At 34.7% G+C, this 25042-nt stretch overlaps 1 protein-coding gene across 1 annotated transcript in view; it reads right to left on the reverse strand.

Annotated features, from left to right (window-relative positions):
- The window catches only part of LOC149786025 (E3 ubiquitin-protein ligase rnf213-alpha-like), a 94794-nt gene that overhangs the window by 32737 nt on the left and 37015 nt on the right, over positions 1–25042 (reverse strand). The window contains exons 8-11 of the mRNA XM_089978100.1: positions 21610–21866; positions 16307–16540; positions 10364–10577; positions 4147–4214 (exon numbers count right to left, since the gene is read on the reverse strand). Coding sequence (XP_089834226.1) covers positions 4147–4214; positions 10364–10577; positions 16307–16540; positions 21610–21866 — 773 coding nt within the window. The remainder of the gene's footprint in view (positions 1–4146; positions 4215–10363; positions 10578–16306; positions 16541–21609; positions 21867–25042) is intronic.

Consider the following 25042-nt stretch of genomic DNA (forward strand, 5'->3'; position numbering starts at 1 on the left):
CCAACTATATAAATGATATGTTCAGTAAAAGGACAAATAATTTCAATACAGTTTCTAGTCTACTGGTGATATGTTCTATGCTAACAACTTTCTTCTTCCTAAGCCCAAAATAAAATTGTATAAAAAAACAGTCTGGCTTTCTCAGGTCCAATCATCTGGAACTGTCTACCCAAAGATGTTAAAGAAGCATCATCAGTGCCTTCCTTTCATCACAGATGTCTGAAATGGGTGAAATCCAGAATATGTCTATAACCAGTTATGGCCAACTTTATCAAGTGTATGTGTGTGTTTGTGTCTCTTTGTGTGTATATGATTATATAAAGTGTGTATGTGTGTGAGAGAGAGAGAGAGATAGGGAAAATTTTAAATCATGCATGTTGGTGTACACATTGCTCTGTGTGCTGAATCCATACTTAGTTGCTCTTATGTATACCAATCAATTTTAGCTTTTTTGTATGATGATTGTTTCCCAGCTATATTTTATATAATTTTTTACCTGTACATATGTAGATAATTGAGGGCCACAAAGGAGATTAATTTTTTGTACTAATTGTGTCACCCTAATATAATAAAGTTATTATTATTATTATTATTATTATTATTATTATAAGCTCTTCAGGTCAATGACCAGTAGAGCTAAAAATATAAAGGCTGAATGCAACACTTTGGGTGCCAACATTTACCCAGGCATGCACTGGCATTGTACATCTTGTTGTAAGAGTTGGAGTCAACAGATGTGCAGAATGATGCACTGAGTGGAAAATGAAGAAAACTATAGATAAATGTTTCTTTGAAATGTGGAAAAAATTGCCAGTTCTTAATGTTGCTAATAAAAAACCAGAGTTGATATGAAGAGATACTGTTAATCATTACAAAGCCAGTCACTGATGGGAACACAGCATAGGGTAATGCATGCCAAAATTTGCCCAGTGGACCTTTGCTGAAACAACGGTGGGTGTTCCCAACAATTATGAACAGTAACTAAACAAAATGATGATCCGATATGATAGCAATCAAACCTACACAAGATTTCATTAATATAAAATAGCAATCTAAATGTTTTTGAAATCCAGTTCTGCCTGGTATTGTAACAGTGAAGAATCAAAAGTATTATTAAAAAAAACATGCCCATCACTCTATTAGGTAACTGCTGATATTGAAAGCTGGCAATGTATCCCATGGCAGGATGACATCTGAAAATCAACCTATCTGAAGCTTGTCAGCATGCACCTGTATATCATCAGTGATTTGCTCAAGGATTTTCACAAAGAAGGGGAAGTCCCTCTTTGGCATTTTGGTAAGGGCCATATTTACATTTTTAAGAGGAACAGTTTTTATATGAGATTAGTATCTATGAACAGACACTTTATTAGCAACTTTGAACAAAAATGTGATAAAAAACTTTTAATGAATAAACAGTTGTTTATCTTCATTACCATCACAGCAGCAGCAATCATACGTTATCACAATAATACTAATCTATGTGCATTAGACCTAAATAAACCGCAGGGAAATTAGTTGTTTATCTTCATTATTGGCACAATGGCAGGTATTGTGTATTATGACAAGGGCACCACATCATATGCATTAAAACTCCATGAGCTGAGACACTACAACCATATACCAAAATCTGCATGTCCACAAGTGCAGCAGGCAAAGTGTTTAACTAGATAACCAATGAAAGTGTCTCATTGCTCGAATACAAAAGTCACATAGCAAGAGCTAGATTATGGGGGCTTGACCTAGAAGTCAAGCACTTGCATGGTCAGATTAAGCTTTGTTAATATTGATAAATGTTACAAGTTTAATTACGCTCAAGGCAAAATGACTATGTATGATTGTTATGCACTTGCTCATTCATGATGGGGGATTGATTAACTTTCTGAGGAATTCACAGAAATGTGCATCATAGAGAAAATACTGCACCGTATTTGAAATCCAACAATTCTGAGTAAGTAAAGCTTCAGAAGAAAACCTTAGGCAAATGGATAATCAGAAGACAAAACTAAATGACAACATATATTTGCAAATAATTCATCTGGAATTTAAATAATATAAAGCTGCATACTAAATTTGGTTTAAATCAAACCATCCTAATTTATGTTAAGCTGTGGAAATAAATTTTAAGGAGGAGCAATGATCCACCAGTCCCTTACATGATGCATATGATTGATGCTGGAAATAGAACTCATTTGAGATCTTGTTGATTTAAAGTTACATATTATCAAATTTGGTTGAAATCCAAAATCTGTTATGAAGTTATGCTGTGAAGCCATAAAAACAAGAGGCACAAGTAGGCCTGAGACTGCTCACTTGTCTGATGTCTGCCCGCTAGCCAAATGCAAGAGTTGTTAGTGCCCAAAAAATGTGGATCAGTAGGACCATTCTAAATCCAAAAATCCTTATTAAAATACAGCTGTGGGGAAAAAGAACATTTAGGTTTCTTCAATTGCTTTCCTTCTTTTTTAGTAGTCAAGTATCTTTAAAAAAACAAATATGTGTATTGTGCAACTGCATGCATGAGAAAAACAAGCTACCAGACTCATTTGCACAATATGGTCACCCTAGATAACAATAATAAATGAACAATAACTGGAAAATGATGTAATTAACAAGTAATGGGCACTGATTCACAGAAGATTATCTACTTCTACAATCTGATTGATAGGTAGTCTAGCAGACCACTGGCAAGCAGCATGTTGATCATAATTACAAATATTCAGACCGCTCCAGTGGACTAGTGGTTAGTGCGTCCACCTCGGAAGCGGGAGGTCGTGGGTACGAACCTTGGCTGAGTCATATCAAAGACTTATAAAAATGGTACTAACAGCTGCCTCGCTTGGCGCTCAGCATTAAGAGGTTAGTGTTAGGACCGGTTGGCCTGGTGTCAGGATAATGTGACTGGGTGGGACATCATGCTACATGTCTGCAGCATGATGCCCCAGTGCTAGACATCACTATAAACTGCCACACTGCAGACATCATAGCGATATGACTGAAAAATTGTTAAAAGCTACGTTAAAAATCCTAATCACACACAAATATTCATATGCATATGGAAAATACTTTATGTACAATAAATGTCTTTCTTTCATGTTTGGTCCAGAAATGATATCTGCAGACTTCTGTACATAAATGCATAGTCTTCTTACAAACACAACAGTCTGTGTTAATGATGTACATAAATGCATAGTCTTCTTACAAACATTATAGTCTGTGTTAATGATGTACATAAATGCATAGTCTTCTTACAAACACAACAGCCTGTGTTAATGATGTACATAAATGCATAGTCTTCTTACAAACACAATAGTCTGTGTTAATGATGTACTGCAGTACATGAATGAGAATGCTGAATTCTGTGGAGCATTTATTTGAAATCTGAAACAATTTTTTTTGTTTTATTTGTTGTAATACAGTCATATTTGATGCCTGAATAACATAAAATTGAAACACCTTTGAGCTAAAACGCTTTCTGTCACATTTTAATAAAACTCTGTTGAACCAATTTTAAGATGAAGTCACTTTTAAAGGTCTTTCTACATTTAGTAAAAGCAGCAATATTTGGAAGTGGATGAAAGTAATTGGTATACATATAAATGCCTTTCATGGAAGAATGCTTCATGTCACATTTGATGAAAGCCTGTTCAGAGATCTTTCAGTTTTTTAAAGATTTTTCTGTTGTTAGCAATGGTGGCCATATTTGATGTTGAGTAGGCAGGATTTGTAAAAACTTAAAAGTCCTTCATGCCAAGATGCTTTTTGTCAAATTTCATCAAATTTGGTCGAGAAGCTTCTAAGAAGTTAATGGTTTTTCTCTTTGTGACAATGGCTGCAATAATTGACAGTGGATCTGAAAAACAATTCATTAAATATCTCATCAATATAAAACTATCTGCCAATTTTGTTTTAAATCTAATGATCCTTGCTGAGGAGAATGGCAACATGTGATGCTGAAAATTTAACTTGTCAAAGGTCTTACCAATATAAATATATGCATGTCTAAATTGTTTCAAATCTAATTATCCCTTGTCAAGTTATCTTGTAAAAATCAGCTTGTAGGATGTTGGATACACTCATTTACATGATTATTATGAGACTGTTGACTTTTTAAAAAGGGATCAATAAACAGTTCAAAATAAATACCTCTCATCTGATTTCTGAACTGTTACTCTGCACACATCTCTCAAAGCAAATATGGCATCACCAACAGTCTGTGCATAGAAATTGGATGAATTGGTAAAGTTGGAGTTGATTGTACAAAGTTTACATGTAACTGAGCACAACTGGATAATATATTTTAATTTTGTATATTACCTTATACCTAAAAGTAGCCCACATGGACCATGTCTTGACGCCTACAGACAAACTGCGAAAGAGGACAATGTTCCTGGAGCTACATTTTCGGTAAGTCTGATAGAAACTCAGTCTGTTATACAAGAGAAAGGGTGGCTGCATAGAAGATATTTGCTTCTGTCAAGTGAATAATGGATATATTTCATAGAAAACATTAAACATATTGCTTATTCATTCTAAACAAGCAAATTTTCTTCATTTTATGCTCAAACATATTGGCTAGCAATAAGGAAAACAGACTGATGTAACCCACACAATAATGTCATTTATTTATATTATGTTCTACTGTCACAGTGTTTGCATATATTCACACAGAAAATATCAGTAGTAACCTAATTTTCTTTCTCAATTCAAGGTAAAAAGAGTGCAGAACAAGAAATTTAAAGAAAATAATTAGCATGTTGTGGGATTCAAAACTGGTATTCCTGCATGACAAATGACCATGCTTACCACAAGACAAAGCAATTGACGAAATGGTGGATCCTAGATCTTGGTCATAATGATATCAATGTCTGTAGACCTAAAATATTTGTGACACTTCACTGGAGAATAATGATCAAAATTTATTTCTCTTTGAAATTTCATGAACTAGCACAAAATAAAATGCCAGCTCCATATAAATAGAAACCAAAGTCAATTTAATTTCTTATATAAATGAGAAGAAAAATAGTGAACATAAAAACAAAATGAATGAAGAATGAACAATGCACATAGGCTAATCCAAGCTAAATGGATTTTCATGGATAATGAAGGAATGTCTGAGAGATCACATCTAATTATCCATGTCTTTGAGTTGTAGTTGTAGTTGTTGTAGGGTTTAATGCCATTTTTCAGCACAAGATAGGCTATACATGGCGGCCAGTATTAATGGTGGAGGAAGAACCAGGAAATCCCCGGAAAGAACCACCGACCCTCGAGAAGCTACTGGCAAGCTTTCTCACCTACCCACATTGGCCGAATCCGAGACTCGATCCATGTCTTTGAGAAAGCTGGACTTATGTAATTCTGAAATTTTAGAATTATATACTTTTTTGTATTAAATGTTTGTGTTTACAAGTTGACTTAATTGACATGATGTTTCTCCAATGGTTTGTCCTAAAATCACTTAAGTGTGAAATGAAATTAGTGCATATGCATAGTGTTTAAATAGTACATGTCCTTCAAGAAATAGTTAAAGTATTTTAAAGTCTTGTTGTTCTTTTGTATCAAAAATGTATGGATGAAACGATACGTGCCGTCAGAAAGATAACAATTTTAACAGGAAAATGTAGGAACTCCATGTCCATAAGACTATAAGTGCTGATAATAAGATTTCAAAATGACCAATATGGTGGCAGTGCTGGATGAACCATTTTCATTTAAGATCAAGTAGACAGTGTTACAATTCTTACAGTGAATATCCCAAGCCAGTGTTACCATACATACAGGAGGAACAGTGATAACAAGATTTTTAAGATTATCAACATGTTGTGCCATACACTGCCGCATATTACACACCTGGCTTACATAACACTTTACCATTCCACAAAGCAGTAGTAATGTAAGAATGGCTTAAACATCATATCATGTTGATTTACCCATTTTACCATATCCTGATTAAAATTCTTCTAAAGATAATGGCATAAATAACATGTAATGTCTCTTTCTCATAATTAAAGTCATTAGAAATCTTGATGATATAAACTGTTTACGAAGTTTTAATGCAAATGGATGAGAAATATAGTCTACAGATCAGGACTGTTAGCAGGCTCAGCCTTTCAGATGCATGGTATTTCATTAATATGTGCTGATCTCGTTTATTATAGAGCCATATCTAAGACAATGATGATATAATATTTACAAACTTGGAAGTCCAATTGAAATTCAGCTTTAGGGGTATGGGAGGGGTAACAAGCTCAGTCTCTGAAACAGAAGATTATGACACAAATGTGTAGATTTTACACACAAGGGTTGTTCCAGTTAAACATACCTGGCAGGACACTTTTAATGTGGGATACTCACCCATAGATGCAATATATAATTTTTGTATCAATTTAATATAAACTTGGTGAAATCAAATGACCCAGGCATATATTTTCAAACTACCTTCTCTGGGTACCATGTATGTTTAAATGGAACAGCCCTGATCAAACTCACCCAACATTTTGATACTATAAGACTACTTAACAAGCCTATTTATTTTAAGTTTAATTAATATCCAGTCAGAAACACTGTTACTCAGGTCCTAAGAAGATGAGCCAATCAAATGCAAAATCACCTCAATAATGCACACAAACCATGCTGATAATAAATCTAACTGGATATCTGGATGATATACGCTTATTTACCAGGGCTGATACAAATCTGATCAGAAATAGTGTTACTCAAATATTGAGAACCTCAGCTAATCAGATACAAGATCACCTCATTAAAACATGCATAGATCTCACTCATAATAGCACATGTTCATATTCTAAGTTTGATCCAACTCCGATCAGAAATATGGCCTCTGGAGTGTTAAGTCATTAACCTCTGGTGCTGTGTTTATGCATCAGGAGGTAGTAGCCTAATGCCGAGCTCTGTAGCGTCAAGGTCATGCAAGATACACTAAAGTGGGTGGTATTATAGAAAGGTAGACAGATGTAGCTCTACAATGATACCAAATAATCTGGACATTCCAGTTGTGCTACAAAATACAGAGGGAAAAAAACTAATTTTTTTGGACACGATTTTTTTTTCACCCAAAATTCGCCCGTGGTCGGAATTCGATTTTGTGTCCAGATTTTGGACTTTTGGGCCTCAGATCTAAGGCAGATTGGTCTGAACTGTACACAGACAGGCAAACCTTTGCAAAAAGTAGGATAAAATGGGCATTTGGAATAAAGAGAGGTCTTGATACAAACATAATGGGTCCGTTAAGCAAAAAAAAAATTAAAAAAATAGTAACTCTAACTTTTACCCTTCTGCTCATGCGCGAATGAAATGGCCAACGAAAAACGATGTTTCTAACATAACTAGGCACTAGGTTAACGGGAAATCTCTTGGAAGTTGACGTATTAGGATGTATTCAGAAATAGCCCCCAAAATGTGTTTTCTACTCATTTTCAGGTGAAAATGACAAAAACCTCCAGGGGTTAATGAGTTAACAAGTACATCCAATCAGATGCAAGACACCTAAATAATATGTATCAATCTCTTCATTGCTGAATTCCTCAGATAACTTGATGATATAAGCCCACATTTCAAGTTTGATCAAATTAAAGTAGAAATATGGTGTGAAGAGTGGAAACCAGATCAGCCAATCAAATGCAAGATCACCTCATAATATTCATAGATTTCGCATATCAGCAAATTCATGCATGATCTTGATGACAGAAACCTATATTCCAAATTTAGATCAAAACCAGACAAAACTATATTCCAAGTTTGATCAAAATCAGATCTAAAATATGGTCTCCAAAATGTTAACAAGCTCATCCAATCACATGCAAGATCACCTCATTCATGTTTGTGAAATTTGCTCATTCTGAAAATCTAACATCAGATCTTAAAGATATAAGCTTATTTTATATTTGACCAAAATCCAATCAGAATCATAAAAAGCAATGTTGATGGATAGACATCCTACAAAGAGATGACAGATGGTGGATGTAAAGTGGTCAACTAAGCTAAAAAGTAATACAGACACTTGACTTTGATTTTGTCATAAATGCAACACAATAATCTAGACAAATCCAGAAATTACAACAGCAGTCACGTTCACTGCCAATTTTGCCATGAATTATTTTCTAACTCACTCCAAGTTTCTGGACCTTAATGAAATGTGTCCATATGATATATATACCCTGATCAATATGATAAACTTTGAAAGGAAAAGTATTAAGCTAAACAGGGACCATAAATCCATTAAATTATGTTGGTAAATGAAGAGCATCAAAAAATATTCTTTAGCATCTGCATCCCAAAAAATTATATAAAGACAGTAATCTTACACAGATGCAGAAAATAAGTCCTAGGACCACTCAATTCTGCTTAGTAGCAAGTGCTGGACTTGTTATGCTAGGTCCTCAAACTACAATGAATGGTCGTATAATGTCATCAAGTACTCGATTAGGAAACACATGACAGTGTACATGTTGTCAAACAGCATTCAATTTCTCAGAACTCTAAAAGTTTAATCCATAAAATCTGTTTATTGTGGATGATGTTATTGATGGAAATTGTCTCAGACTGAATGGTCTAATATATTACAGACTTGAAAAATCAGAAGATCCACCATGTAAGTTACACTAAAAATGCATTGGCTCCCAATTAAATATATATGCTGATCACTATCAGATGTAGAGTATGTTACTGGTGTATCCAATAAAGTTCTACGTCTTTCTGATACCCACAAATTTTAAATTGATTCACAGTACACCTCTCCCTTGATAACTCACACACAACAGGGTCCACAAACATAGACTGCACTATAAATGAGGGTACAAGTATCCAAGGGACCCCAAAAAAATAAGTGAGCCATCCCTGCTGGACATCAAGCAAACAGCAAGATGGGGTGGTGGTAATGTACTCTTTAATGGCTGGTTTTATAATCACATAGAGAATACTTGTCAATAAAGCACTTTTTCTAATGAAGTTGTTTGTTATTCTGTATAAATTACATTTATTTTTCAAGATGCCCAACATCTGAAAGATCGTTAATATCATTCCAAATGGATTCAAACAACATTAACGTGTATGCAAGAACATTTGTGTATTACAACATTGCTTTCTGTTGTTGTTGATTAGTTGGGTTTCCTGCTTCATAAATAGCTACCAAGTTAGAATCGAGGAATCTAAGAAATAAGGGCAAGGCTAACTGTTTATACACCATGAAACAAGATTTCTTTTTCCAAAAACTAGTGACATTTACTTCATGTAACAATCGTCTATGCCAAAACAAAATTTTTGTATTGCTCAATTAGTAACATATTGCTGCTGTAAATATTACTTCTCCTCGTTCTTGAAGATATCTCAAAGTGCCAATTCAGGAATTTTCTCAAACTCACTTCTCCGCAATGATCCTATCTGAAACAAAGCTCTTTATTTGACAAATTATTCATTTCACTTGGTGGCCTTGCTGTCTTTGATCATATTTATGAATGAATTTATCAACTTAAAGTAGCTTAATTATACTACGTACACAATAATATCGATAACTGTGTTTGATTGATCATTTGGAATGAATTCAACCAATTCATGACGGGGGTCACTGGATCTTACGCATGTACGATTTGCATACCTTTTAACCTTCCTTTATTCAACCTCCTTTATTGGATACAACAGACGTAATTAATGTGATAATACAAGGGAGGTTGGCTTTTAATTCAGTTCAACCATACAACAAATACTTCAGTAAGTCCGATATCAAAACATGGTTGGCACATTTTTAAGTTCTCAGCAAAATGCTCGTGGACATGGCGGTTACAATCGACACATTTTACGTTTAAATACTAGAAGGCACATTGCATTTATGATGATTACACTTAAACTGAACTAAAAGATAGAAATAAAACACAAATTTTGCTTGATAAAAAATTATTTAATTGATATTCATTTATTAAAGTAATGCCTCCTGCAGGCATAAGTGACATTTTCATCAATCAAAATTTTGTTGAATATCGCTATTTACGGCATACTAAGAAGTTTGTTTGGAAAAAACATGTAACAAAATATATGACTTATTATTAAAAGCTGACAACCTCATAATGTTAATTACAATTTCATGGTCCAATCTATCATTTTCAACAATAAAAGGAGCAATACATCAATGATTCATTTATAATTTTGATCATAATTGTTCAGTTCAACAAATATGGCTAATATTTTTTTTTATTTTATAGTTTAAACAATGGGGTCCATGCCTGACCACACATTATAAGCAGGTTCACAAGTTATCAGGATGCAAATTATCTAGGGAGTGGTGTATTACACATAGTACATTAAAATAATATATGCATGCCTGTAATTTTAAGTACGAATGCACAACCTTTTCTTCGTTTGAAGCAACTGAACTAGTCAATCCTGGCCGAGTAGTTCTCACACAGAAGGTCAGAGTGGCAGCACTAACTTCATGGGGTATCTTTCCTGTTTTTACAGCATCTCCCACATTTTCCATTTTCAACATGGCCATGAAGGTACGGGGAAGAAGGTAATCCATTTCAAACATCGGATACAGGATACTGACTACCTGGTCCAAATTCCTAAAGGAATCAAATTTTTATTCAAATCCATTATCACAGAATGTAACAATGCTGACAAAGTACAGCAGAACAAAATGTATTCATAGAACACCAATGCTCTACAGTGATCTACACAAAATTTAAATTGATATACATGTCAGACATAGGTAACACTTGTTCATAGCAGGGCATGCACATGAGGTCCAAGTAAGCCTGATATCATTCACCTTACTTACGTAATTTAACTGATAACCATTTCACTAAACATTGCAAAAACACTATGTGAATCATCCTCCAACCTTAATATCATGATTTTACCTATTTTACTATGATATTATACAAATTCTTTCAAAGACAAGAAACTCAGTAGAATGCTTCAATAGAAATTTCTTCCAATGCTGCTTATTGTGTATGTAATATGAAAACAACTGTCACAGAACGCTCTTTTTTGGTATCTTTATCATTCAGCACCATTGCTATTTAAAAAGCAGACACCTCATCTATCTGCTAATTATTTATACAATTCTATTCTACAATGATCTGGTTTAGTTTAGTACTTTACAGCACAACAACACATGTAGGTTAGCTAGCACAAATGCAGTTATAGTGCCCTGCCCAAGGACACGCTATAGTACATGACCCAGTCTGGTTTAGAAGTAGAGATAATAAAATTGGTTTCAGATGTTGATATGATTTTCCTTTCAAAAGGATTAGTAGCAACAAGATTTTCAAGATGGTTGCCATGGCAGCTATATTGGACTTATCACACTGACTTAAGCTAAACAATACTGTGCTTCTTACTACAGTTACCATTTGCCATCATGATTATTTCATCAGTAATAATAGCCAGTAACTATCAAAGGGACAAAACCTGACATGTAAGAAACACACAGCAGTAAGGATAAGCAGATTGCTTTATCTTTTTGTATTGATTAAAAAGTTAATCTCTTTGTATGGATTAAAAAGTTGGTATGTTATAACAAATGTGAATGTACTGAATTTAGAAACCAACAAATATTCATGAGATTTCTATCTGCCAACCCCATTATGTTTCAGCTCATGATGGGAAATTTTACAGCTTATGCACTAAAATACTGGTTGCAGGCTATATCAGAGAGAAAACCATCTCAGAAGGGTAATTCTGAAAACAAAATCATTGATGCCAAGGAATTCTGGCTATAAAGGCGGGAAGCAGGTGTCTACTGGTTGGGGGTGGGTGGGTGTTCAAGATGGGAATTACTGTACACTTCAAAACAAACCAAGCACCATGCTGAAGTGTGAACATGTCATTATTTCTAAGAAACTAATTAGCATCAAACTTTGCATAGTCAGCTGGGGAATAAGAATGGTTCCTATTTTCTACTGAGCTGCCATTTTGAGACTTGTGAATAGGAGTAAAACTGAAAAAATAAACTTAATTCAATAACATGCTTTTCACTCTAGCACATGTCAATATTCACTAACTATAGTTCAATGAAATTCCATCAAACCTCATTATGGTTTTTTGACAGCCTTGCATAAATGATGACATTACAGATTATGCTCATTTCATAGTACATGTATGTCATTATGATCCATTTTGGATTACAGAATCACATATTCCAAATAAAAGAGATGAATGGCACATAGGTATGGCAATAGCCTGGCCTAACCGCGGTGACTACAATGACACAGGTGAGATATCTGGAATCCAAGCACATCAGGGTACAAACGTGATACATAATAATATACAGCAATGACTTTCCATCAAATTCAACAATGAACATAACTGTAAGAAAAGTGATAGCTTTATTTTGCCATTTACAGGTGAAGCAAACCTGAGTACAGCAAATGACACATGACTGCCTATCATAAGACCTTATTTCCCCCACTATATAGGACTTGGCTAATATATGGTTAGGTGTGGACCTGGGTAAAGTTTTATCAAAATATCTGTTCTGGTTAAAAATTGACAACTTGAATAAAGAAATTGACTTTCATTATCATTTGCTGTAACTTTGACCTTAAGGCAAGGAGAATAGCTACAAATATTACAACCCTATCAACAGTTAAAGATATTGTTATGACTGTATGGTCTTATATTAGGTAACAGAAATAGATAAAACCAACAAGTTTTATCAAATTTAATTCTCCAAGTTATATATATATATATATACTGCTCCAGTGGCCTAGTGGTTAGAGCATCCACCTCGGATGCAGGAGGCTGTTAGTTCAATTCCCAGCCAAGTCATACCAAAGACTTACAAAAATGGTACTAACAACAACCTCGCTTGGTGCTCAGCATTAAGAGGTTAGTGTAAGGACTGGTCGGCCTGGTGTCAGGATAATGTGACTGGGTGGGACATAATGCTACATGTCTGCAGCATGATGCCCCAGTGCTAGACATCACTAGAAATTGTCACACTGCAGACATAGTAGTGATATGACTGAAAAATTGTTAAAGCTACATTAAAAATCCAACTCACACTCCAACTTATAAAATGAAAATTTAAGAGGAACTTACAGTATTGTGAATTAAATCTCAAATGGTCTTAAAAGTTGTATGACAAGTCCAAAAGTATAGTGTTCGAAATGAATTCCAACCTTGAATGTGCTGATGTACCAACAACCTTGAATGTGTTGATGTATTAACAGTCTTGATGCATCACAATAATATAATCCAGAATGTCTTTGAATCAATTCACAATAATAACAAAATAGTGTTAACCCAGTCAAATGAGAACTTTAGTAATGATTCCAATAATTAATTCCTCTCAAATTATATCTGAACACAACTAAAAGATTCCACTATGGCTTATGTTAAGATGAGAAAGAAGAGACTGTTTATAACCTCAAGCTTATACAAAAACCTAAGACACAATAAGATGACCAGTATGTGGGTACTTTTTCCATCAAATTCATAAACAAGATCAACTCTTGAAGCTTCCAAGATCAAAAGGCCATGTAAACATATCTGCAATAAAATGATTTTATCTTAAAGTACAAACCCACAATCATGGAAAGAATTAGCTATATCAATATGATGTTTACAAATGACCCTTACAATCTACAGTCATGAACAAAAAGTGTAACACACAATATTGATATACCTAACAATATACAAGAGGCTAAAGTTTCATTAAAATATCTTCATAATTTGGTTCAAAGGCTATATCAATGATTTATCTCCCCTTGCTATGACCATGACTTTTGAAGTTTGGTGCATGACTTTGGTTATGTGACAGACTCTTTAGCCGTGATATATTACTGGTTAAAGTTTCATTACAATATCTTCAAAAGTCAGATAAGGATACATTTCCAAGTTACATTTTCCTAGTCTGTGACCTTCACCTCAAAGCAGGGTGTGTGGTACTGGCATGCAAAACACTATCCATAATTCATAACTGGCAAAAGTTGCATTAAAATATCTTATTTGTTCACAGTTATACTCATACCAAAGATTTCACATCAAAGATTTACATTTTACCTTGCCATGACCTTGACTTTGAGGCAGGGAGCAAGGCTGTTGTAACAACTCACAATCGATAGTATTTGCCTACCTCTCCAGCAGTTTGTAACCCGTTGCAATTTTAGAAACAAAAAGCAACAATGACATAGCTGCCAAATCCAAAGTACAAAAATACTGACTGCTTATGACAAAAATGCTGAATTTCAAGAACAAATACTGAGTTTTAAAATTTTAATGCACATGTAACTATTTACAACATCTACAACCATTAGTAAAGTAGGACAATAACCAATAAATTAACTATTTAATGTCAAAAATGCATGTGTTGCACTCTTGCACCATTTGAGCAGGCACCCTGTTCCATTTGGATGCCCATTCAGAAGATGCAAGAGTGCAACACACTCACACTCAGACACAGACTGTTTATTGAAGCCTTGTCCACACCTTGTTTTTTTCAATCATTATTGATTCCAATGTACCATCTTTCACTGATGATCTGAATTTTTTTGCAGTTTTTGTTTGCTAAACTGTTTTTGTTCTAGCACACAAGTAAATTCTTTGCGATTTTACTGTCTGGAAAAAGTGTGCAAAATAAATTGCCACCTGCTCTTAGTCCAGCAACTGAGAGAAGGAAATCCAGTAATACTTCCGATCAAATTACATCAAGGTTCTCTCTGGTATTTATAGATGTTGTAAGTTCAGGCTATGTTGTTGATGATGAAGCATCAAGCTGATGTTTATTGGTTTTTCACGCTGTTTTATGTCATGTGTGCCTCCAAGCCCAATAGCGAAATCACAATTAAACAATCTGCAAAATTAAAAGTTTTCTCCATTACTAGATGGTTTCACATATCTAAGCATGATGGCATAATTGTCCTTCCAGTTCTGTTTTACTGTCTTTGCTGCAAAAATTCTGAATACTCTGCTTTTCAACATGACTAGAAGTTAAATGTTATGAAGATGAGATAAAATGACAGCAGCAACTGCTTTGGGCAATCCAATAAGGTTGTCAAAGAATGGCATGTAAGCCTGGATTTCGAATGAACCAATCATATTTTAAACCTATATATCTCTAATTACATGTGATACTTTTACTCTTGGAATAGAACCAGGTGCCCATTCTAAACAGAAAACTGCAAGGAAAATTTTAACTTAATTTTTATTATACAACGTATTTTTAACAAAAAAATGTACACCTGTATTCAGATCCAAATTATGGGACGAACATGGGAAAAAGCAGACACTTGACAGTTATGAAACAATATAAAATATGCACAAAACTTAAGTCATTTCACGTATTAATTTATAATTTCTAACCAGATTGTCACCAGAGGGCCAATACACTGTCATCTTGTTCACGTTTTAAAGAAAACCCAGAGTTTTCAGAGCAAAAAATGAGCCTGCTCATGGTCCTTATCCCATTCCTGGAAAAGTCTGTTTTCAGCAAAAGGTGCAGTTCCAAGAACTACATATACACAAAAGGTAAACTGTCTCATCTGCTATCAATATTTGCAAATTGTCCGGTTTCAATAGTTTTCCAAAAAGCTGTACAAAATCAAAAGGGCAAGTGGATTAACTCTTATTACATGGGTTCAAAGGGATACAATTCCCAAAGTTATGGAAATTTACTGAATTATTCAGAGCTTATCAAACAGCTACATCATTCGTGTTGTCTGCATAAAAACAGACTCGCCCATGAAAGTATGGATGCCATGAAACACAAACAACATGACTGTCTTAAGGATCATCCGCTAACAATCAAGTCTGAATTATAAATGAAATGAGTCACCTAAGTTTTGTGAACTTTTTCTTATCATTGAGGCATTTCATTTTAAAAATGGAATGGGTAAAACTGACAGAGGAGTGGTGGGGGACAGGTATAGGCAAATACTATAGTCAGCTGGCTGGTTAGTTGGCTTTTGATGACACTGTCAACACTTTACTGGCTGTACCATGATGAGAAAATAGGAGATAAGTACATTCCCAAGAACATGCCAATTCAGGTGACCTAGACTGATGTGGGCAGGTACCGACAAACCATCCAGTCATGATATATAAAAAAGTAAAGTTTCATTATAATATGTTCAGTGGTTCAAAAGTTATGTTCCAGACAAAAATACAAGTTACTGATATGTGGCTATCATATGCAACACATTTTCTATACATTGACATAAAATATTGCAAGAATGTAATCATGCAAGCACTTTCTGTCAATAGTGGTGAAAGGTGATGATAGCAGATTGGTGTCTTTCCTTTGAAATTTAAATAAAAAAAACTAATGTAATCTTTGACATTTACTTACATGGTCCATTTGGGATGGGGTCCTTTTTTGAAGATGTCAACAGCTTTTGATAAATATTCAGTCCCCCACCATTTTGGAACTCTGTCATCATAAGAGAAATCTTCTGGAACTCTGTCAAACGGTTTCAGTGCACCAGTAAGGAAATGGTGGAGTGGAATACAGAAAAAAATCATCGGACTTTCTGCCCTCTTGGCCATGCTGTTAATAAAGCTGATGAGAAAGTCACTCAGCTCTCTGAAAAAAGAAATCAACTTTTAATAGCAGAGACTGCAGCACATGGAAAGCTGCAACCACATATAGATAAGATTTATCATGTGATTTAATATTTAAGGACATAAGAATGTATGAATAGAGTGCACATGGACAAATGAAGTCAAAGTTAATCATATAACATACCAGCTGTTCATAGCTATAGACAGAAAGTTTCATACTAGCAGTCAGGATTTAAATTCCACTCCAGAGTTTCATATTCTACTGACGGTAAATTTCTAAATTGAACTTCTGACCAATGGGATCATACACATACTGCAGGAATAATTAAATTGGCAAGATCAGTTGTATATAAGAATTTAGCCCGTACATATTTTGACAAGCATGATTACAATTTGGTTCAAATGCAAAACGTGATGAAAGATAGATTTTAGAGACAAAAACATCTATCACTTCTGATATGAATATAAAAAGTTTAGCTTGTCAGATTTTTCTCAAACTTCAGGAAGTCACAATAAGATGCTTATTGTCAGTAATGCATTGACCTCTTTTGCTTAAAATCCTCACGAGTAGTTCTTGAGAAAGAGCCGTTTCTAAATTTTCTATTTTTAGTAACATTAAACATATTTGAATGAGGATTGGTCTCAGTAGTACCAAAGCAAAAGTTCCTAATATCAGAGTGATACTTGTATAATTCAGTCCAATTCTGTTCTGTGGTTTTTCATAAGAAATTGTTTTGAGGGTACAGTAACCATATTTGGTTGCAGATCATCATGATTTATACAAATCTGAAAACCCATAGGCCAGAATGTCAAATTTGGTCAAATTTTGTCAGAGCAGTTTTCAAGAAGTTCCATTTAAATCTTTCTCTATTTTAGTAACAGCTGCCAGATATGATGGCAGATCAACTGTATTTATACAAACTTGAAAACCATTTAGTTGATTTTTCATATTAAGTTTTTTAAGACTAATTTTTGGAATGATACCCATATTTAATGCCAGTTTGGCATCCTTTGAAAACAAAATAAAGATCCTTGGACCAATAGGCTTTCTATAAAATTTAGTCAAATTCCTTGTAGTGGTTTTTGAGAAGATTTTAAGATTTTTCTATTTTTGGCATTAGTGGGTTGGTTTTTTATGACAAAAAAGCATCACTGGAACTGATTGAAAAAGTCTTCATATCAGGATTCTTTCTGTCAAACATTTTTAGTCAAATTCTTTTTAACACTTTTGAAAAGAAGATTTTTAGTAATGGTGGACATAATGGGCAAACAAGTCTACCAATATTCTCCCTTAAAGTCTGAACAGGAATCTGCTATGAATTGGTGCAGAGACCATTTCATTAGTATTATTCTTCTTGCCATGAATGTGGTGAACTCAAGAGGTAATGCCTTCCAAGGTTACCAAGCAAAAGAGGTTACAAAACTCCACACAGAGAGACTGGGTACGTGTCTCCTTGTTGTCCAAGGTGCATTACCTCCAAAGTTATGTCAGAGGAGATCATCACACAGCAGCCTCTTCTTTTGTTGACACACCCCTAAAGGGCAAATAACAATCCCCTCACTTCCAAACTGTTGATGTGGAATGCAGATTCTTTCAGGGACCACAACCCCATAAAAATTAGTCCTTCTGGCTCCAGAGGAGTGCCCCCATAATCTGACATGTCTCTGAACAGATAGGAATAGGATTGAAATCATGCATGGGGACTATGGCCAAAAACTGGTCTGAGGGTCCCTGTGCTGTTTCCAATTTGACAGGAGCAACTGGAGAAGACACAAGACTGGAGAAGACACAAGAGCAGTTGGCTTAAGGGAACTAGGCCCAATGTAAAGTTAAAGTTCCCCAGATGAGAAAGAAAAAGATGAGCTGACAACATGATCTTGGTTCTCAGCAGATCCAACAAGGTCAGGATCTTGTCTACTTTGTTACACTTGACAAGGGCAAATCTTCTGTTAATGCAGAAACCCATCCCCATGTGGATGAAATCTTGAGATGAAGTAGGCTCCAATTTCTTTTGGCTGGGTAAAAGACTGATCAATATGGACCAACAGCAAGACAGATCTAGCCTGAGCGACTCAAAGCTGATTATTGTGGATCAGCCAATCATCAAAATATTGGAGGATAGGGATCCCAATTGACCTTAAATGGACTGAAACTACTCCCATGACCCTGGTAAAAGCCCTGGCTGGGGAGGCTAGGCCATATGGCACATCATGAAAATGCAAGGCCTCCCCCTAAAAGTAAATACAGAGATACTTCCTATGAGTAGTGAAGATAGGGATTTAAAAGCATGCATCCTGAAGATCAATAGAGAACACTCAGTAACTGGGTCTTATGGGATTCCCAACTAAGAGTGTAGTTTCCATCTAGAAAGATTCCTCCTTTAGAATCTTTTTAAGGAGGAAAGGTTGATAATTAGTAAAAACTTTTCCCATTTGTTTGGTACCAGGAAAATCTAGGATGGGAAAGCCAGAGATTGGTCAATGAACACTATAATATAATGACTTCACCATTTCTCGAAAAAGGAGTATACCTCTTCCTTTAATCTCACAAGATTCAACTGGAAAATATCAAAACTGAAGCTAGTATCCTCCTTTTATCCCATCCATCATCTGTGACTATGCCTCTAAAAAATATTCAGCCTGAATCAGTCGAAGAGGAAAGGAAGAAGGGCCTGCAAACTTACTCCCTGGGCCTTTGTGGTACCCATTTTAGGGCTGAATGCTTAAGTAGAACTCTGAAATGGGGTTGATGTTTTGATGCAGTACATACAAAATCTTCTAGGGTTCACATGCTGACAATTTTATCTGGGATAGCCTTCACTTACCAGCTGAATTAGAATGGCAATCAAATTCTGAAAGAAAACTTCAATGCCACCTACTTGTTGAAACCGGTTTTCAAATTCAGTTGTAGTGGCATACTTGATGATGACAAATTCTGCCCAAAAAATGTTTGAAAAAAGCAGCAATTATAAATTGAAGGAATAAATTATCTACATGGTTAACACTTATTCATATTATTTCAGCTAACAATTTGATAGTGAGCAAACTGTTTCAAATGTGGTGGTTCAAAGGAGCAAGCTAATGTGTTGGCAATCTTTTCACCAGTTGTCACTTAAATGGAAATGTATTAGATTGTACAGAGTCAGAACTTACAGATAGCCATTTCTATCAAACTGATGACTTGTAATACATAAGGACACAATTACCTGTCGGGCAGGAGGAGTTACTTTTTAAAGCCCAACTTCACCGAATTTAGCAGGAATTCACTTGTACCTCAAGTATAAATGTAGTAAGTGAATGACTTACATTTCACTTATAAGTGAAGTATGCTTCACTTAAAAGTGAAACGCCTAATCTACCTATGTCACTTATAAGTGACCTATAAGTGTAGTAAGTGAATGGCTCACATTTCACTTATAAGTAAAGTATACTTCATTTATAAGTGAAATGTTTAATTTGCATATGAAATGCCTAATTTTCACATGAAATCATAATCCTTCACCTATACGTCATTTACAAGTGACCTATAAGTAAAGAGAATTGTCAATTCTGTGCCTTTTATAAGTAATGAATCAAAGTGTCCTATAAGTCATATATAGGTTTTGTCTGTATGGGGATGTTGATATGACAAGCCACCAAGGAAAAGCAGTGACAACAAGATTTTCAAGTCTGACATTGTGGAAGTCATATTAGAAGTCAGATCAATGTGATGGGGATACTGAGTGTTACATCAGCACGAATTTCATTTAAGATCAACAAGATGCCGTAAAAATCTTCAGTTGAAAACCCCATGTTCAATTTACTTTCTATTTAGAAGCAGTGATAACAAAATTTCCAAGCTGGCTGCTGTAGTAGCCATATTGGCTATTAGATCAGCACCATTTTTATTTATGACCATCCATTCAGAACGAATTGGGAAAAGATTTTCAAAATAGCCACTGTGGCAGCCATAATGCATTTTCAAGCAGTACCATTTTTAATTAGAACCAACTAGACATCATAAGAATTCTTCTGGTGAAAACTACATTATAAAAAACTTTCTTTTCATCAGGAGTAGTGAAAACCAAAATTTCAAGACTGCTTCCATTGTGGACATATTGGATGTCAGATCACTATTGTGTAACTGTGAAAACCACATGCTGATATACCCTCCATTCAACAGAAGGAACATTATAACAAGATTTCAAAATGGCCACTGCACCAACCATACTAAATGTCTGAGCAGGACCATTTTCATTTAGCATGAAATAGACATCATAAGAAATCTTCTACCTGTCATCTGCATAATGGAAATATGATCAGAATGTCAACATATGTAAAAGGGCACCACCTACCTTCCAAAGATGGAAAAACCATCAAGTTCATATGTGTATCGATACGTATCGTATCACAGGCTGCATATCTTGAGTTGTATCGATACGTGGCACAGGTGTATCATTTCACCCCTAGTGGTCAGGTCTTCTTTAGATCTAACAAAAGGAAGTCTAAAATCTGGACAAAAGCTCTGGTTTTGCACCTGCCAATTTTGTTACTAAAGAATATATGGTCTCAAAGGTGCATTTTATCCAATGTATCTTTTCTAATGTGCATAGAATGTTTATGCTACTTGACACCAGTGTAAAGCTAAAGCCTTCTTCTTTTCTGATGTACAACCTGGTTGGGTCTATCACAAGCTGTGATGATGCCAAAGGTTGTGGAAGAAGGGTACTACCTCATGACACAAAACTGTGTCTCTTGGCCTTAATGAGTTAAGCCTGTAAGACTGGCAAGACTTGAACTTCTGGTATTGTGGTATAAATTTGATACCTAAAGTGATATTATCAAAGAGCTACAGCCAGCAGGTGGCATCATAATGTTATACATGACTGCACATACCTAGATGCTTGATGCATAATAATGCTCACTGATATAACACATTATATTTAAATCAAAATGTATGTCTAACTCCTGCATCAATTTATTTATTGTTATTATTGTCAGACCAAAAATCATATTCATTGACCATATGTTTACTTACAACAGCAAAAAAAATTCCCCTTCAATTAATTTATGTTGGTTTGGATTTAAACAATTCATATTATCTTTCCTTACTTTTTCACCCCCTTGGGAAAGTACTTTTCAATACAATCCAAGTCATGACAAATGCGAGTCTGTGGGTTCGGGCGTACTAGTAGTCCTCTTGCCAGAAGGTCCTCTTCTTCTCTGTACAATTCCAAATTGAAATAACCTACGACAGAAACAACTGTAGTGGCACGAAGCATTCTTCTTTTTGATTCAGCTGGCCCCTCTTTGCACAAAAGCACTTCTTCAAAGGACTTCAACATGGGTTGTAAAATAATGTCTGAAATCTGAAAAGCATCCATAATTATAATTCCACATATTATTGTAAAGCCATATCAATACTGAAAACATTGTCAACAAGAGAATCACATACAAAATATATTTTTCATCATATGGTTGAAAGACTGGAATTTCATTAGTAAATAAATGTAAACCTTCAATTTCAACACAATAACCATGTTGGCATTTGATATCTAAAGCCTAATATAGAGACGCTTCTTTTTCACCACAAGGAACATCACTCTGAAAATCAAATAATTGAATTTAGTGAAGGCAATTACATTTAACTGAAGCATATATATTATTATTCAAAATTTTGTGATGGGGTTTTCATATAACAATTTTGACTTTTAACCTCTGACCCCAATACTGACACTTTTTCCTTTTCCAGAAAGAAACACTGCAGACTGAATGATTATATAATTTTTGATTGACAAAAGTTCTGTATGTACTAGACTCCTTCTTAAGCAAATATGTAAATGGTCCCAAGGAAATGATTCTTGCACTGACCTTCAATTCAAATACTTGCCATATATTTTTATGCACTGTTAACTTTATTACGAATTTGAATGCATCTAGCCTATCCATAAAAAAATGAAAATAATTGTAGTGTCACATGAGGTCCTAGCACTGAAACTAAAAGTAACAAAAACAGTTGTAGCTCATGAAAGGCACTCTAGGTCTATGGAACAATGTGTGCATCAAAATGTATCTGGATATGTTGACTGGTTCTTGAGCTACACTTACAAGACTCAACAATTGCAAAGATATGAACTTGATCAAAACTCTGTCCAAAAAGGTGTCAATGAGGCAAAACCCATCAAATGCACTTCTAGGTCTAAGAGACAAGGGTCCTAAAAAATTCCATCAAAATATGTTGCGTATTTCTAGAGTTATGATGATTACATTACAAGCAACAGGTAAAGATTTTAAGCTGATGGACAAGGGTTATATCTCTGCCCAAAACAGAGTACATTAGACAGAACCCATAAAAGATATATCTAGGTCCAAGACAAAATGAATCTTAACAAATCATATGAAAATATGTTGAATAGCTCTTGAGTTATGCCAGTGACATGGACTTGTATGCCCCTATCTATCCTGAATAGAAGCAACATTCAATGTTAAGTTATTGTTATGTATATCTATATTGTAAGTTTAAATTCTGTCCATGATTCTAGATTGTAAAGATCATCTGTAAATAACATACTGCATATCTAACTTTTGTCCATGATTGTAGATTCTTTTTTAAGATAATGAGCTAAAAATAAGTTGTTTACTTGGGTTTCAGGTCTATACCAAGCCTTGATTATGACCTTAGGAGGTTACAGAAAACGAATCTGTGCGAAGTTTGGAGTAATTTTCTGTCTGGATGGTTGAAATATTTAGCAGTCACATATGTCTGGTGGGAATCTAATGTGACATATGTCAGGTGGAGATGTATTGTGAAATAGAGTTATGGTGATGTATATAAGGAGGAAAAAGCAAATACTGAGGCTTGATCTGGTAACCAGTTTGAGATGGAGCCATGGGGTTTTGCAATAGCATCTCCAATTTTATCTCCATCTTTCAAAGTCTCTGTATACAGGGACTCAAGCCAATAATAGAAAGTTCTGATTTCATTCCATTTACTGTTAAAAAGGTGAAGATTTGTTAATGACTTTTGGAAATCAGAAAGTCTAACATTATTTTTGTTAGTCATGTTAACACAATTGATGATTTAGGAATAAAGAATTTTGCAATATTTAAAACAATGACTTTTGTAACTTCATGGTGAGGATGAATTTATATGCCAAAAGGTGGAGAAAAAAAGTCCGGTTTCTGATTCTACAGTGTTTGGTATTTGGGCCTAAAGACTACAGAATATTATATGTGTAATTACATGGATTAGAAGATAGTTTGGTAGCCTACTGAAGAGCAAGCTTTTGTTGACCTCAGAGAAAGTGATGGTTCATGTGCCTCATCAAAGAGGCTTTCTCAAGTGGAAGCACCCAGACAAAGACTAAGTCCATGTTTGCGCATTAGATCAATCATCTGTATGTAGGATTGACAGGCTAATCCAACTGAGATAATCAAGTTTAGATCTCACTAATCTGCATAAATGAAGTAAGACCTTCCAATCTGCTCCCCAATCAGTGTTTGCTATTACATTTGTCCTTGATGTATCTAATAAGTGGAAGAAAAGCTAGTTTATGGTCAAAAATAAGCAATGAAAAATTTGGCTTCTTCCATAAAAGGAATCAGATAACTGTATAGAGCTTTGGGTCATCATGAATTCAATGGAATCAGCAAATCCATACAAACAGTTTTTGAACTTCATCTGTCCATTTCTAAACTCTATTTAAGCTTATCTGTAGTTGACATTCAATAGTATGCATAACCTTTGATCTATAGCATAGAAATAAATCAGTGACATATAATAAGCAGTTGGCTATTAGACTAAGGCATTAGAGGGAGTTGTGCTTATAAAATTTCATGATTTTATATGTGATAGTATGCACAATGCATGCCTAAAACCTGTAGTCATGAACTGAAAACAACAACTTAACTTATGCCAGTAAAATGTGAAATATGTCATAGTGACCATTTTTTGGTGTGGTGCTAAGAGAGATGTTTAATATCACCTAGTTTAATGGAAACACCATGAACTGGGGTCAAAACATCAAACTTAAGTACAGTCTGAAAAATGTGAAATATGGTTCACAGTGATCTACCTTTAAGAAGTGGGTGTAGAACTGCTTAAGATGCATCCTCTTGCCATGTTTCATGATTCTATGTATAGCAGTATTATACAGTAGATAAAACACCAATGTAGTCCTGAGCCAAAAGCAAAAATATAAGCCAGTATAATATTATGTAGGTCCCAATGACCTTTTTTGTAAGGGATGCATACAATCACATAGTTTAATAATTCCGGCATAAACAGTGCCTAATAATGAACCAAGGCAGTGAAGCAGGAAATATGGGTCAGTTACCTACTTTTGTGGTGAGGATGTAGCTTAATTACTTCAGCATGATACATTCCCTCATCAAATTTCATGAATTTTGGTGAAACAGTATGAATAAAGAATACTAAAATAAACATATATGGTGTTGAACTACATCCAAAACTTTAAGGGTCTGATACCCAACAGAGATCCATAAAATCATTCACTTACTCTGGTGTTATTCGATGGAATGAAAT

The sequence above is a fragment of the Sinohyriopsis cumingii genome, chromosome 12 (genome assembly GCF_028554795.1).
Source record: "Sinohyriopsis cumingii isolate HCF-2022 chromosome 12, ASM2855479v2, whole genome shotgun sequence".
Classification (NCBI taxonomy): domain Eukaryota; kingdom Metazoa; phylum Mollusca; class Bivalvia; order Unionida; family Unionidae; genus Sinohyriopsis; species Sinohyriopsis cumingii.